We start from the raw sequence: 17,127 nt of genomic DNA, 5'->3' as shown, positions 1-17,127 counted from the left end.
TCGGGTAGCTTTTTAGCATGTATTAGCATATGTGATCAATTTTTTCCGAGAAGTGGACCAGGGACCGATCTATTCCAAAAAATCGCATTTATGGTCCGATTTGCTTAAAATTCGGTACGTAAGTAGTTTTTTAGCATATATTAGGATATATGGTCAATTTTTTCCAAGAAGTGGACCAGGGACTGATCTATTCGAAAAAATCGTATTTACGGTTCGATTTGCTTAAAATTCGGTACGCAGGTAGCTTTTTAGCATATATTAGCATATATGATCCATTTTGTCCGAGAAGTGGACCAGGGACCGATCTGTTCGAAGAAATCGTATTTATGGTCCGATTTGCTTAAAATTCGGTACGTAGGTAGCTTTTTACCTGGATAAGCTTATAGATTCCTGTTTTCCAATTTTCATGCAATTTCGAATATAAAAAGCTTTAAGTAACGACCATATCAAGGGGCGAATTCGTCACTAGGCAAGATTTTTTTGCGCCAATCAGAAACAACGGATACTGTCAAAATATAATTATAATATATAATATATCTTAACTAATATATATTTAGAACCGTTTGTTAGTTTTCGCAAGGCTCGAGAGCGGCTGAACCGATTTTTTTGAAACTGCCACCTGCCGCACGTGTCCCAAGGATGGTTTTAGGCTGAAAAAAAATCTATATGTAAAGGGGGCGAGACACTTCCCATACAAACCGAATTTCTCATGCTACATATCTCTGAAAGTGTGCATGGTAGAGTTTTGGAAATTGGTGTGGAGAATCGCATACCCTTGTGACATCTCCCATACAAACCGAATTTTTCATACTGCTTATCTCTGGAAATTTTTTGGTAGAGTTCTAGAGTTTTGTATGAGATGTACGAAATAAATCGCATACTCTTGGAAATTGGAACTATTGGAAAAGGGGGCGTGGCATCTTCCATACAAACCGAATTTTTCATACTGCCTATCTTTGGAAGTGTTCATGGTAGAGTTCTGGAACTTGGTATGGAGATATACGAAATCAATCGCATACTCATGAAGAAAGAGGGCAGCTGTTGGAAAGGGGGGCGTGGCTCCTCCCATATAAATCGAATTTTTATACTGCATATCTCTGAAAGTATTCATGGTCAGTACTGGAACTTCGTATGGAGATATGTATATAGTTGAAATCAAGCTCATACTCATGGAGAAAATTTGGGCTATTTAAAAAGGGGTGTGAGGCCTACAAACCTACCGACCTTTAGCTATCTTTGAATGAATTTTTTTATTCTTCTGTAGGTGTGTTTGTGAGTGAAATCCTCCTAAATGGTTGTACGGATTTTAACGAAACTTTTTGTGTATTTGAGTGGGTCTCTGGATGGTTTAGTTTCACAATTTAATCCGACAGATGGCGCTGTAGTTGAGTTATTACTAAAAATCTTATTTATGATCCGATTTGGCTAATGTTTTAAATATGTATGCAATACTATTGCAAAAACGTGCTGCCAAGTGGTGCTAAACTCGAGCTATTACTAAAAATAGCCAAGTGAGAAAAGGGCCCGTGAAGGTCAGATTAAATGGACCTGTTGCACCATTGAGTATATCGAACGCTCCTGCGTTGCAATTGGCCCAATGGATGTGATTTTCCAATATTATGCATTCAAACTTTTAAGGTATTTCGTCTGAAATAAGTATATGTATATTGCATTTCTGCAGAACAATGATCCGCACCCATTTTGAAATTGCCACCAACTATACTGTAAAGCTTCTAGGACATTCACTATAGAACCAGGTCATTGTTGCCGCCAGGGAGTGAAGAGAAAAAAATTTATTTCGTTTTGCGAATAACCGTGCTATGAAATGCCGCACAACTGGAGAATTTCAAGAACGGATATAACACTTTCCTTAGGTTATTTAAAGCGGAAAATGACCACCAAACCTTGATCTTAGCACACAAATGTGCCAATGAATCGTAAACGTGAATTGTTGGTGAAAATGTTGGACCAAAAAGATTCAATAAAATATATAAAAATTTTGGGCGGGACGAAGTTCGCCGGGTCTGCTAGTAGTATATAAACTAATATCATAAAAAAATATTACGAAATAAAATATGAGTTGTAACGCAAAACCACATATCTGAACAATCAGTTGTATGGGAGCTATATGTTATAGTGATTCGATTTCCATGATTTTCAGAAATAGCTATGGTAATATCAAAATACAGTCACGTGCAAAATTTGAGTAAAATAACCTTACATCTGAGGTAATTATTAACAAAAAACCTAAAACATAAGCAGATTTTCAAGCACCGTTATCTCGAAAGCTAGAGCCAATCTGGAAAAACGGAGGACGCCATTGAATTTAAAAGATCCCAGTTAAGTAAGATCAGTTATCAAAGCCTTTGCCCAGAAAAAAGTTCAAAACCTGAGTAGTGTTTTAAACGACAACAAATTCACTTTCAGAACTCTAAAACCGCCCGCCCTCAATATCTCAAAATTTTGACGTGATACGGATTTTCTGAAAACGCCATCGTAATCTAGAGGCCAAAATTAAGTTTACGTGTTTGGCCGTTTAGCTGTGATATTTCAAAACCTAAAAATTTACCTACAGTGTAATGGGAATGAAGTTAAACCATCTCGCCGCCTATTTATTTATGATAAATCCAATAAATTAAATTTTTTAATCGATACTAGTGCAATCGTTTCGGTCATTACTTCTTCAAAATTCTGAAAATAAATTTTCTAAACTTTTAAATGGTTTTCCTTCAATTACTTGTGAACCATATTACACTAAACCAGTGCAACACCAAACGGTTCACAGAATTGAAACAAAAGGAGTGCTATCTTTCTCTAAACCACGTCATCTAGATCCAATTAAATTAAAATAGCAAAAACAGAATTTAAATTTTTAGTTAAAACAGGTATATGTAGACCTTCACACTCTCACAGTGCATCTCCTTTACACTTAGTTCCTAAAAAAGAACCAAATGATTGGAGACCTTGTGGAGATTACAGAAGACTTAATTGCGTTACTATTCCAGATCGTTATCCGTTACCTCACATTCATGATTTGACTATTGATTTAAAAAATAAAAAAATTTTTTCCAAAATTGATCTTGTGCGTGCGTATCATCAAATACCGATGGCTGAAGAAGATATACATAATATATACTGCACCATTTGGAAGGTTTGAGTTCGTACGGATGCCTTTTGGTCTAGGAAACAGTGCACAAACATTTCAACGTTGTATTAACGAAGTGTTTTCTGGTTTGGAATTTGTATTTGTCTATATTGACGATATGCTTGTTGCAAGTGATAATGAAGCTCAGCATATTGAGCATTTAAAATCTGTTTTTGAAAGACTTGGAAAATATAACTTGAATATTTAACCTAGTAAATGCATTTTCGGAACAAGTAAATTAGATTTTCTCAGCTATGAAATTACAAGTGAGGGAATAAGACCTTCTTTCGAACGAGTTGAGGCTATACATAATTTTGAAAAACCACTTTCAATAAATAAATTACAAAAGTTTCTAGGTATGGTGAATTATTACCATAGATATGGTAAAATGTTAGCAGCAGAACAAAGTCCTCTGCACGAAATGGTAACATTAGCAACTAAAAATAAACTTAAACAATTAAATTGGATAGAAAATACAACTACAGCTTTTGAAAATGTGAAGAAACTTTTTACACAGAAAACTTTACTTACTCATTTTGATAAAAACGGCAATTTATCACTTGCTGTAGACTCATCGAATGTAGCAATCGGTGCGGTTTTACAACAAATGAATAACAACATTTCAGAACCACTTGCATATTTTTCATGAAAATTATCCCCTACAGAAATTAATTACTCTACATTTGATAGAGAACTTCTAGCGATATACAATTCAATTAAACATTTTAAACATTTTCTAGAAGGTAGAACATGCACTGTTTACACTGATCATAAACCTTTAACACATATTCTAAATTCTAAATCAGACAGATCACCTCGACAAATTCGACACTTAGAGTACATTGCACAATTTACAGACGACATTCAATACATTGCTTGGAAAGAAAACATAGTTGCTGATACCCTTTTACGTATTCCAGATGTTAACACGATTTTAGCCCAAAACATTAATTTTCAAACATTATTTGAGAAACAACAAAAAGATCAAACACTTTATGGCATCTGATCAAAATTTTAACACTAATTTTAAAGAAATTAATATTCCGGTACTTAACCTTAATATTTGGTGTGATATTTCTCAACAACCTTTCAGACCATTTGTTCCGAATTCTATGAAAAAATCATTTTTGATAAAATTCATTCTTTATCACATCCAAGGGCCTTATTCTGTATCACGAACGATAGGTAAAACAAAGGATTCGTCTGCAGACGACAACCTCTCTGATTGCGATTTTAAACTCTATCCGTCATCTTCATCTTGCTTTTCATACATTACGTTGCAATGGTCTCGGTTGCGTTTAAGCCGGCTAAAATGATGCCGCCGGACTAATTTTTGAAGCATTCCTCTGCAGACGAATCGTTCGTGTTGCCTATCGTTCGTGATACAGAATAAGGCTGCAAGTGTCCGTTCAACTAATTGGACTTCTACTTGTATAATTTGTCAAAAATCAAAAATTTATAAACATACTAAGACGCCTGTGCAAAAAATAACATTACATCTGAACGATTTGAACATATTCATATGGATCTTGTTGATCCATTACCTATGTCAAAGGAAAATCGTTACATTTTAACTATCATTGATAGACATACAGGTTGGCCAGAGGCATATCCACTTAGGGACATCGGCGTAGCCAGAATGAAATTTAGGGGGGGACCCGACCCTATTGAGCTGGTACTATTTTATATATATATAAGGAAAATTTAAAAGTTAGGGGGGCTCGAGCACCCCCCCGCCCCTACCTGGATACGCCCATGCTTAGGGATATTTCAGCTAATTCTATAGCAACAACATTTGTTCAAAATTACGTTCCTCTTTTTGGCATTCCACTTTATATAACAGTAGATCAATGATCACAATTTACATCAAAATTGTTCACAGAATTAACTAAATTGTTAGGATCACACAAAATTCATACGTCCCCATATCATCTTCAATCAAATGGAATGATTGAAAGATTTCATAGGCCATTAAAGACTGCTATTACTGCTTCAGATGATTCTACCGACTGGTCTGAAATTCTTCATTGGATATTATTAGGACAACGTACGTCTATTAAAGAAGATTTCAAATGCTCTTCTGCAGAATTAGGTTTTGAACAAACATTAAGATTACCAGGTGAATTAGTTGTTTCGAACAGTTATAATAATGAAGTTGACATCACAAATGAAATTCTTTTTAAGCTAAGAAAATATTTTTCAATTGTTAGATCAAAGGTGGTACATTACCATAAAGAATACTGTTTTGATCCTAAGAATTTGGATACATGTGAGTACGTTTTTGTTAAAGTTATTCACAAATCAAATTTGCAATCACCTTATGAAGGACCTTTACAATTATTTAGAAAAATAGTAAAGTATTCAAAATTCAATATGGAAATATGATCAAAACGGTTTTAATAGATTTACTCAAACCTGCAAATATAATTTCTGATACAACACAAAACTCTAATTCACTAACAATTCCGAATACAAAAAAGAAAATAACATTTAATATTAATTAATTTATCGTTTTACGAGGGGGAGTATATGTAGGGTATTTTACTTGTATGTTTTTATACTTGTTTAAATTCTTGATTTTCAATTTATGGTTCTATAAAATTTGTTTGTTGAAAATAAAATTTTTGATTATTATTAAATAAACTTCCAACATTCAAGGCATATTCAACAAGGTAGAAGTGACAATTCAGCCGAGCTCTCTCATAGCTGACTGTAATATCAAAAAATGTAAACAAAGAAATTAACCCTTTGTTATGCATTTTCCATATATGATAAAACTCAACAGCCCATAGCTATAGTCAAAATAAAGTCGACTCCTAAAGTTAAAAGCAGCTTTTTGACATAATCTTCAATGGGATATCTGTCAAAAAAAGCGGCTTTTAACTTTGGAGTCGACTTTATTTTGACTATAACTGCGGGCTAATATCTTTGAAATGAAAGTTTTTGTAGATATGAAAATTTTTAAAATCTCGTTAGAATTAGCTTCATTTTAGGTATTGCATTTTCGTTTTAATGTAAATGTGGAAATGCATACTTACACAAAATTACATACTAAGTGAAACGCACACATTTATAAACCCAGTTTGGCAATTTTCTTGTTTTTACTAGCCCAATGTTTTTAAGCATTTATTTATTTTATTCCAATACTTAATTCTAAAGTATATTAGACATTTCAAAAAAGGTTTGATTATTCTAAATTTACATCAGAACTTAACTTCAATAACTCTTCTTCTTTTTTTTTGGCGCTGTAACAGCCTAAGCGATTTTGGCGAGTTCAGCAAACCACGCCAGTCGTTTCTCCTCTGTGCCAATTGGAAACGCCAAGTGAAGCCAAGTCCTTCTCCACCTGATTTTTCCATCGCAGTGGGAGCCTCCCTCTTCCTCTGCTACCACCAGCGGGTTCCGAGTTGAATATTTTCAGAGCTGGAGCGTCGGTGTCCATTCGAACGACATGACCAAGCCAGCGGAGCCGCTGTATTTTAATTCGCTGCACTATGTCCATATCGTTGTAAAGCTCGTACAGCTCATCGTTCCATCGTCTGCGGTACTCGCCGTCGCCAACGCGTAAAGGACCGTAAATCTTCCGCAAAATCTTTCTCTCAAACACCCCAAGAGCCGCCTCATCGGATGTTGTCATTGTCCATGCTTCTGCGCCATATACCAGCATGGGCATGATGAGTGACTTATACAGTGTGGTTTTCGTATGTCGAGAGAGGACTTTACTCCTGAATTGCCTACTCAGTCCAAAGTAGCACTTGTTGGCAAGAGTGATTCTGCGTTGGATTTAATGCTGACATTATTATCGGCGTTAATGCTGGTTCTCAAGTAAACGAAATTCCCCACTTTCTCGAAATTGTACCTGTCAACAGTGACGTGGGTGCCAAGGCGCGAATGTGCTGACTGTTTGTTTGATGACAGGAGATACTTCGTCTTGTCCTCGTTTACTTACTTTTTCAACTTGGAAAAGGCAGAACAGACTTCGCGGTTTTTGTTACCGATGATGTCGATGTCATCGGCATAAGCCAGCAATTGCACGCTCTTGTAGTAAATTGTTCCTGAGCGGTTCAGTTCTGCAGCTCTTATTCTCTTCTCCAACATCAGATTAAAGAAGTCACATGAAAAGGAGTCGCCCGTCTGAAACCCCGTTTTGTGGCGAACGGCTCGGAGAGGTTTTTTTTCCAATTCTGACGGAGCTGGTGGTATTGCTCAACGTCATTTTACACTGCCGTATGAGTTTTGAGGGGATGCCAAATTCAGACATAGCGGCGTATAGGCAACTCCTTTTAGTGCTGTCAAAAGCGGCTTTAAAGTCGACAAATAGGTGGTGAGTGTCGATCCTTTTCTCGCGGGTCTTTTCCAAGATTTGGCGTATTGTGAATACCTGGTCTATGGTGGATTTGCCAGGTCTAAAGCCACACTGATAAGGCCCAATCAGTTCATTGACGGTGGGCTTCAGTCTTTCACACAATACGCTCGATAAGACCTTGTAACCTATGCTTAGAAAGCTGATCCCGCGGTAGTTTGCGTGAATGGCGGGGTCACCTTTCTTGTGGATTGGGCAGAGCACACTTAAATTCCAGTCGTCGGGCATGCGTTCATCTGACCATATTCTGCACAAGAGTTGATGCATGCACCTTATCAACTCCTCGCCGCCGTACTTGAATAGCTCAGCTGGCAGGCTGTCAGCTCCAGCGGCTTTGTTGTTTTTCAGCCGCGTTATTGCTATACGTACCTCGTCATAGTCAGGCGGTGGAACGTCGACTCCGTCATCATCGACTGCGGGCTCGGGTTCTTCTCCACAACTTTCCGTGCTGCTACCATTTAGTAGGGTGGAAATGTGTTAACTCCATAATTTAAATACGCTCTGGACATCAGTTGCTAGGTCGCCATTAGTGTTCTTACAGGAGTAGGTCCCGGTCTTTAAACCTTCCGTAAGTCGCCTAACTCTCTGGTAAAATTATCGGGCATTCCTCCTGTCGGCCAGCATTTCAAGCTCTTCATACTCACGTATTTCGGCCTCTCTCTTCTTATTGCGACAAATACGTCTCGCTTCCCTCTTCAGATCCCTATAGCGCTCTCACATAGCGCGCGTTGCGCCCGATCGCAGCATGGCCCTGTAGGCGGCATCTTTTTTCTCTGTAGCTTCCTGACACTCATTGTACCAGTTGTTCTTTCGGGCTCGCTGAAATCCGACTACTTCTTCGGCGGCGGTACTTAATGAGCGGGAAATTTGGTTCCACTGCTCGCATATGTCGGTTTGTTGAAGAGTGCTCTCTGAGAGCAGGTGTGAGAGGCGAGTAGCGAAAGCGCTGGCTTTCTGTTGTGATTGCAGCTTTTCGACGTTAAGCTTTCCTTGCATATTTGGGCGCACCTTTTTTGCTGCATAGAGGCGGGTGCGTATGTGGGCTGCAACAAGATAGTGGTCCGAGTCGATGTTTGGGCCTCGGAGTGTGCGTACGTCCTAAACACTGGAAGCATGCCTTCCGTCTATCACAACATGATCGATTTGGTTTCTCGTTTTTCGATCCGGAGACAGCCACGTAGCTTGATGGAACTTTTTATGCTTGAACCTAGTACTGCATACTACCATTTTTCGGGCCCCGGCGAAGTCGATCAGCCTCAATCCGTTGTCGGACGTTTCGTCGTGAAGGCTGAATTTTCCGACGGTGGTTCCAAAGATCCCTTCCTTGCCCACCCTGGCATTGAAGTTGCCAAGCACGATTTTGATATTATGACGGGGGCAGCGCTCGTACGTGCGCTCCAAGCGCTCATAGAGGAGATCCTTGGATACCTCATCCTTCTCTTCCGTCGGGGCATGGGCGCAGATGAGCGAGATGTTGAAGAATCTCGCATTGATGCGGATTGTGGCTAGACGCTCGTCCACCGAGGTGAACGACAGTACTCGGCGACGGAGTCTCTCTGCCACCACAAATACAACTCCGAATTTGCGCTCCTTTACATGGCAGCTGTAGTAGACGTTGCAAGGCCTCAGACATTGTTTACCTTGCCCCGTCCAACGCATTTCTTGCATGGCGGTGATATCAGCTTTTGCCCTTACGAGGACATCAACCAGCCGGGCAGAGGCACCTTCCCCATTAAGGGTCCGGACATTCTAGGTGCATGCCCTCAAATCGTAGTCTTTGCCTTGCTTCATCACTAGAAGTGGTTTTTACATGGCGGGTGCCAAGCCCAGCGCACAACCCATTGCTGGGACGGGGGTGGTTTCGCAACCAAATACACGTTTATAAAGCGAGCCGCTTGCTCCAAGCAGACACCCGCTTGCAGCCGCACCTACTGGTGAACAGACGCTGCAGACTTCAGTGAGCCCTTAAGCCGGATAAGCCGGAGTGGCCCCACCGAAGCTCCCTCTCTTTCTGCCGTGACCCAAGGCTCCACTCGGATTGGTTACCGCATCTCGCACATGGGTTGCTCACGTTGCCCAGAGTTCGCGAAAGGGGACGCAAGAGTCGGGATTGAGTATAGCCATGCAACTGTAACTGCATACCCAGCGCAACGACTATACTCCATTGCACTCCAACTTCAATAACTCGGCTATTGAATTTTTGCAATTCGAAATTTCTTTTCCATTAAATTTATTAAAAGTTAATTTCAGTTTCTCAGTTTCTGTCAACAAGGAATTCCGGTTTAGGTTTTATTAGACCACCATTTGAAATTTGGTCTGTCCATGTATATGAGTGGAAGATTTTCTCTTCATATTCGGTATAATAATTCCTGCACCTGGGAACAAAGCGTCCGCTTAGAAATACCCGGCTACGATGGGCAACAAATAAAGTCAATGGCACTAAAATCGCGCACACGTGAAGAGTCTCCTAATGAAGCATTGATACTTCGGAGTTTTAAAATAACGCACAAGTTTGTTGTCCTGGCTCTTGTCAAACACAACATACCCCCCGTAATTCCTTTTCATTTTATTATGTATTTAAAATCAGTCGCAAAATTTATATTAAAACAAGTAAGAAAGTCTAAGTTCGGGTGGAGCCGAACATTAAATACCCGGCGCACGTATTAAATATATGTTTTTCACCTTACCGAAAGCTACCGATACATGGTAAGCCTCGGCGTATCAATATTGAGTAAATTAGAGTCCTTAGATTTGGAAATTCTGAAGTTTCAAGCAGTTCTGAAATTTACCGTTGTATGAAAAGTGGCCCCAATTTTAGTCCGATTTCAATCATTTTCAACGTTTTGCTTTTATGTGGCAAGCACAATAACCACACCGAGTTTGGTACAAACTGGTAGAACGGTTACCGAGATACATATATGTGATCATAAGTGGGCGGTGCCACGCCCATTTTCCAAAATTTTATCACAAGCGTATTTCTTGGTTAAGAATTCTTGCAAGCATCAATTTTGAATAAATTAGCTTTAATATTTACTGATTTATCGAAGATTTTGTATTTCTCTAAATTGCCGCTTTATGGGATGTGGGCGTGGTTATTGTCCGATTTTAAAAATTTTCGGCCGTTTAGTATGCTGTACCAAGGCCAACAACTGTGCCATGTTTGGAAGAAATCGGTGCAGCGGTTACCAAGATATACACATGTAACCATAGGTGGGCGTGGCTACGCCCATTTTCCGAAAATTTATAATATTATTTTTCGTCCAAAACTTATTGTAAATATCAATTTTGAGTGAATAATCTCCAGTAGTTACGTAAATATCGCAGTTTTCGTATTTCTGAAAATTACCGTTATATGGGAAGTGGGCGTGGTTACAGTCCGATTTCGCCCATTTTCAACACCAACCTAACTTGGATAAATGGAAACCTACGTACAAAATTTCGTTGAGATATCTCAATTTTTGCTCGAGTTATCGTGTACGCGGACGGAAGGACAGACGGACGGACAGACAGACATGGCTTAATCGATTTCTCTTTTCATTCTGATCATTTATGTGTACATTTGTCTATATCTATCTCGATTCGTTTTGGCTGTTACAAACAACCGTTATGTGAACAAAATTAATATACCCTTGTGCACAAGTGCGCTCGGGTATAAAAATTAAAATGTTGAATAGTATAAGGGTTAAGAGTTGACATTTGATATATGATATATCGTGGACGAAAATTTTTAACAACAACTTCTGTAATAAACATTTCTGCATTTGCATATGAAAAAAATGCGTGCATTTCGATATAGTTTTTTCGGAATGAATTTTTATTTGCCAGCGTGGCGGGCACGACTCTCGTGGGTGGAAACTGGTGTTGACTTCTTGCGTAAGAGAGAAATGCACGTTTCAATCGGTCCACTTTTATTTCTCATGTTCGAATTTCGCATGCCCGCATCTGAAGAGGGAAGCGAGACGTATTTGCCGCAATAAAAAGAGAGGCCGAAATACGTGAGTGCGAAGAGCTTGAAATGCTGGCCGACAGGAAGAATGCTCGAAAATTTTACCAGAGAGTTAGGCGACTTACGGAAGGTTTCAAGACCAGGGCGTACTCCTGTAAGAACCACAAAGGCGACTCAGTTACCGATGTTCAGAACGTAATTAAATTATGGACGGGACACTTTTCCACGATACTGAATGGTATCAGCACCGACAGTTCATGTGACTTCTTTAATTTGATGTCGGAGAAGATAATAAGAGCTACAGAACTGAACCGCTCAGGAACAATTTACTATAAGAGCGTGCAATTGCTGGCTTATGCCGAAGTCTGTTCTGCCTTTTCCAATTTGGATAAGGAAGCAAGCGAATGGGTCTGGTGGTAAACGAGGACAAGACGAAGTATCTCCTGTCATCAAACAAACAGCACATTCGTGGCTTGGCACCCATGTTATAATTTCGAGAAAGTAGAGAATTTCGTTTACTTGGGAACCAGCATTAACACCGATAATAATGTCAGCATGGAAATCCAACGCAGAATCACTCTTGGCAACAAGTGCCTCTTTGAGCTGAGTAGGCAATTCAGGAGTAAAGTCCTCTCTAGAAGTACGAAAACCACACTCTATAAGTCACTCGTCATGCCCGTGCTGGTATATGGCGCAGAAGCATGGACAATGACAACATCCGATGAGGCGGCTCTTGGAGTATTCGAGAGAAAGATTTTGTGGAAGATCTACGGGCCTTTACGCGTTGGTGACAGCGAGTACCGCACACGATGGAACGATGAGCTGTATGAGCTTTACAAAGACATGGATATAGGTCAGCGAATTAAAATACAGCAGCTCCGCTGGCTTGGTCATGTCGTTCGAATGGACACCGACGCTCCCGCTCTGAAAGTATTCAACTCGGAACCCGCTGTTGGTAGCAGATGAAGAGGAAGGGTCCCACTGTAATGGAAAGACCAGGTGGAAAAGGACTTGGCTTCACTTGGCATTTCCAATTGGCACCAGTTGGCACAGAAAACAAACGACTGGCGTGATTTGTTACAGCACCAAATAAGAAGAAGAAGAAATTCGGGACCCATTTGATTAAGCCTTACCCCAATATTAGTAGAAAGTATTTTGCTCAGTCGGAGGGCAATATTTTGAAAAATGAACACGTGAAGCTGTGAAAGGGCTGAAGAAAAGAGGCCAACATTATTTCGAGAAAAGAAAATGTCATTAATTTATATCGAATAAGCCGGTCGCTTTTTAAGTTTTTAACAATTTCACTATCTAATTGTATTTTGATGTCCATATTATCGAGACTCCTGTTTTTAATGTCCAACTCATTCTCTCACATGCCTGTCTGAGAGCAATCATAAGAAACAATAACGTATGTTGGCACCATGATACAATTATACACAGGTATTGTCTTCCCAGAGAGTTGTGCTTCACATCGATGTTCGTGCTCTTTTATTCTCTCCATTATTTTCCATGTGTTGCTAATAAAACTTCGCACTTAAATTTAAGCCATTCTTTGGAAAAAATAAAGTGACCCAAATATAAAATGAGACGCGAGATTTTAGCAAGTTTTGCCTATTTTTATTTAGTTTATTTAATGTTTATTATTATTTTTATTAAAAATTAGCTGATTACTTAACAAACACCATATAAGGGTGTGTTCAGTAATGCAGTATAATGCGCATACTGCTTTTGCACGACCAGCAGAACGTTCAGAAATGCTAATATGGCAGCACTGCAAATGTCGAGCGTTCTAAAACGCTTGTTGGTTTTTGTTAATAATTCTATTATTAGAATGTGTAGCTTTTAGTTATGCTCGTACTTAAGTTATTTGTTTTTGTTATTTTATGGCCTTATAACAATTATATTCAACTATTTTTATTGAGCTTGAGGCCGTTTTTAATGAAAAACTTATTGTGGAAAAGCAACAATAATTTGAAAAAATGGTGGAAGTGATAGCTATTTCGGAAATCACCACATTTCCTCATCAGACTTCTTTCAGTAGGATTCGAACCGACGATCCCACTGGCCCAGTTTTTCGTAAATCAGTCTTTGATAAAAGTAAAAAAACAGCATCAAAAATCTCATTATTACGATTCCGTTGAAAAGATTTTTAAATATTATGCAGATTTTTTAAGCCGAATCTCTTTTGTCATCTGAGGAGACCTTTTTCAAAGAGTTCTTTAAGAAACTATTTTTATTCATAAGAAACTCCATTTTTGGAGGTATTTTCAAATCGGTCCAGCCCGATTAAATCTTAATATTTTTCCGATATATTTTGGTGGACGTCATAAAATATAACAAATTTTGCAATCCCGGCGGAAAAAGCGCAACTTTTTTTTGGTGATGCAGTCTAATTTCAATTTTAATAAAATACGGTAAATAGCGCAATCGGCTAACTTTTTTTGCAAAACGGCTAACAAATCGGCTGCTGGCTAAATCGAATTTTCTCCGGCTGTTTGCTATCGCAACCGGCTAAACCTTGCCGGAAAACGGCTAAACTGGCAGCACTAATTATGACAGCTTATTCTCGCCGCTCTCAGTTGTTAACTCTACGATGACGTCACGCCAAAATTACTCTCATTACTCAATTCTGCTGCAATCGGCGCATTCTTGTTGTTGTTGTTGTTGTTGTAGCGGCTACAACAACCCCGCCCAGGACGGTTGGTATCTCAGTCGTTGTCGTCAAGTTCCACTAACGGCAACCCTAGGAAGCGTGCAGCTTCTGTGGGGTTTGTCCACAGGGACAAGGCCGTTAGGGTTGTCGGGTTTTCCGGGCATGCGAAGAGATGTCTCGAGTCATGTGGGGTCTCTCCGCATGCCGGACACTCATTCGGCACATTCTCATTCAATCTTGTATTCTATCATTCTTGTATCTGTGTCGATATCCAGGTCTACAGACGGAGCGACTCAAGTACTTGGGTTCACGCTTTTTCAACAGTCTGGGCGAAGTAGCAGAGGTGGAACTCTTGGGTCTCCTCGGCCTCATCAGGGATAGTAATTGGTTCAGTAATGACTTAAAGGTACTCTTTCGATATAGGTATGTGTCTCCTTCTGATACTCACTAAAAGAGGGCACTCACAATGGACAATTCTGTCTCCGAGTGAAAGTATAGATTATTCTACTCACGCCCTCCTAACCTATCCTAACCTGAACATTTGAAGACACATTTATAAAGCGACTGTAGCTGAGTTTGCAGAGATGCTTGCTGTTATATGCTAGCTTTCAGAAAATGCGGGTACAAATTCCGCCAGAGGCAACGTGTTGAAACGAAAATAAAAATTTTTGTTTTGTATCTCCAAATTATGAAAAAGCATCTGTGAAGTGCAGAACATAAGTGTATTCAAACGGAAAAATTGACAACCAAAAGTTTGGTTAAAGTAAACAAAAGTGTGGTTAACATTACCAAATAAATGTTAAAAATATCCACCAAGGCATTGTTAATATTAACCTAAAATCAAGTTGGTTCCTTTTCAAGTTTGAATTTGGTAATATTAACCACTTTTTGGTTGATTTTTTTCTCAGTGTATTTATCGTGAAGTATATAGAGATCTAGGTAGGTTGTGTAAAGCAAGAAAAATAAATAAAATCACGTTATACGTCCTAAAAAATTAGTTTCAATATGCTACATTTGCTAAATTTTAGGATTTTCTGATATTTTTTTGAGATACTTTAAAAAAAAAAAAAAATATTATTTGTATTTATTTTTGGTTGTGAAGCTAAGAAGAGCGATATGGATAGTTAATCACATTAATATAAGTTCAACTGAATCTCTTTTTCGAATTGTGTTATCATTCTTACAAACAAACATTTAGATTTTTAATAAAAATATTTATTTTGAAAGTTCAAAAAAATTCGAATCAAATCGAATTGGGCTCTTTCACACTATAATCGAACACATAATTCTCATGATTTCACACTGGATGAAAACTAGCAGAACAACAGCAGAATAAAATGTGTATACCCTGTGGATCTCGGAATAGGCTTAGAGTACACCACAAAATAGACTGCAAGTGATTGTAACTAGTCCAAAGTTTGGTCCAACAACATGTAAAATTCTATTTACATTTAACACTGAATGTCCTAGGCTCGGACCAATTGTCCGCTTTTGCATTACATTGTAACCAATTTTGGGAAAAAACAAAAATAAAACTTGCGCCAGCCTCGATTCGAACCGGGGTTCTCAGATTTTCTAAGCGGATACTCTCTCCGCTTGCCAAAGTCGCACATGAAAATTTGCTGACTAAGTGCCTACATATCAGCAAGTCGTTAATTGTACCCGTTTTCCGCAATTGCATGACATTGTAACCAGTTTTAGATCAAAACTCATACCTTACGCATTACATTTGGACCACTTTCAGTACAATTCACCTGTTTTACATTACATTGCTTTAAATTTTTGGACTATCTTTGGTCTAGTTACAAAGCTACTATACCTACGACTATATTTTTCGAGCAATTGGACCCATCTTTCCTTCAGGGGGCATTTTCGTAGTTGCGCATGTGTTGGTGCGCTGCAGCAGAACTGCCACTTTAATGCGGGGTAGAAGCTGGAACAACATTTTGAGAAACTTTACCTCACCGCACTGCCTCTCTTGCCTACAAACTGAGTTGTTCTCGTGGCAGAACTGTTCCAGTGTGAAACCGACCATGAAACATGCCGGGGCTACCGCGATTATAAAATTTTTTTTCTTTTCTTTTGTTGTTGATGTTAGTCGGAAACTGGGCTCGATTCCACGCCCTGCGGAATGGTATTGCGCACTTTTAACCACTACATTACTGCGAGTTGATATAACCGTGGTAAAACAAAAATCGTTTTGTATTCTGCTAGATAATATCAGGACAACCTTATTATTTCGACGTGTACTGAATATGTGTATACATAAGGGAATATACATATATGATAATTCTATTTTTGATTTTAGGGTGGAATCGAGAATGTGGAAATCGCTCGCACCTATTATTCGCAAGCTCTCAAATTAAATCCAAATAACTTGCGGGCACTATATGGGCTATATCTTGTAAGTAGATGATTTTTATCGTCATGAATTCATATTATAATATATTTTTTCAGTGTTGCAGTTACATAGCCAATTCCCGCGCCGTGGTATCAAAACGTAGGGAAGCCCAAAAAATGGCGCAATGGGCATTGGAGAATGCCACAATGCGAACCACAAAATCATCGAAAATTTCTAGCAACGATAAACTAATCTCGGTTTTAGAAAGCGCCCTGGGAGGCTTAGATATTAAGTCAAATTGACATAGTTCTGAAACATTGTTAGTAAATTTGTAATTTTGCGCGACTAGATGATAATATAAAACATCCATTAACTAAATTTTTACCGTTTGCATTATATGGACATCTTATTTATAAGTTTTATGGAAAAGTGCCTTGTTCCTGAACAAATTAATACAACAAAGGTAAGTGCCACCCATAATATGATAAAAAAAGGTATGAACTAACCATAACACCGTCCGACAAATTAAACATTGTTGTACTCCATTCTATGGAGAAAAACAACCCTTAATAACCCCTAGGCTGAATCGGCCAAAAGAAATTTGCCTTTTGATTTTTTAAACTTTATTAAACTTCGCATCCAAAAAGTGTTGGGGTTGCTGATTACTGGGGGCCCGGAA

General features: G+C 38.8%; 1 protein-coding gene across 1 annotated transcript; it reads left to right on the top strand.

Moving 5' to 3' along the window:
• Positions 1-16,415: 16,415 nt before the first annotated feature.
• On the top strand, positions 16,416-16,826 carry LOC118751683 (ER membrane protein complex subunit 2-like; the record flags this gene model as incomplete). Its single annotated transcript, XM_036486498.1, has 2 exons — positions 16,416-16,511; positions 16,565-16,826. Coding segments are annotated over 2 exons (282 nt in total), but the record flags the coding sequence as incomplete, so codon positions are not given.
• Between the last annotated feature and the right edge of the window lie 301 nt (positions 16,827-17,127).

Source organism: Rhagoletis pomonella, unplaced genomic scaffold, assembly GCF_013731165.1.
Source record: "Rhagoletis pomonella isolate Grant_MI unplaced genomic scaffold, Rhpom_1.0 Rhpom_scaffold_00913, whole genome shotgun sequence".
NCBI classification, from domain to species: Eukaryota; Metazoa; Arthropoda; class Insecta; order Diptera; family Tephritidae; genus Rhagoletis; species Rhagoletis pomonella.
The sequence above is the reverse complement of the archived record's forward strand: the minus strand, read 5'-3'. Positions and strand labels throughout refer to the sequence as shown.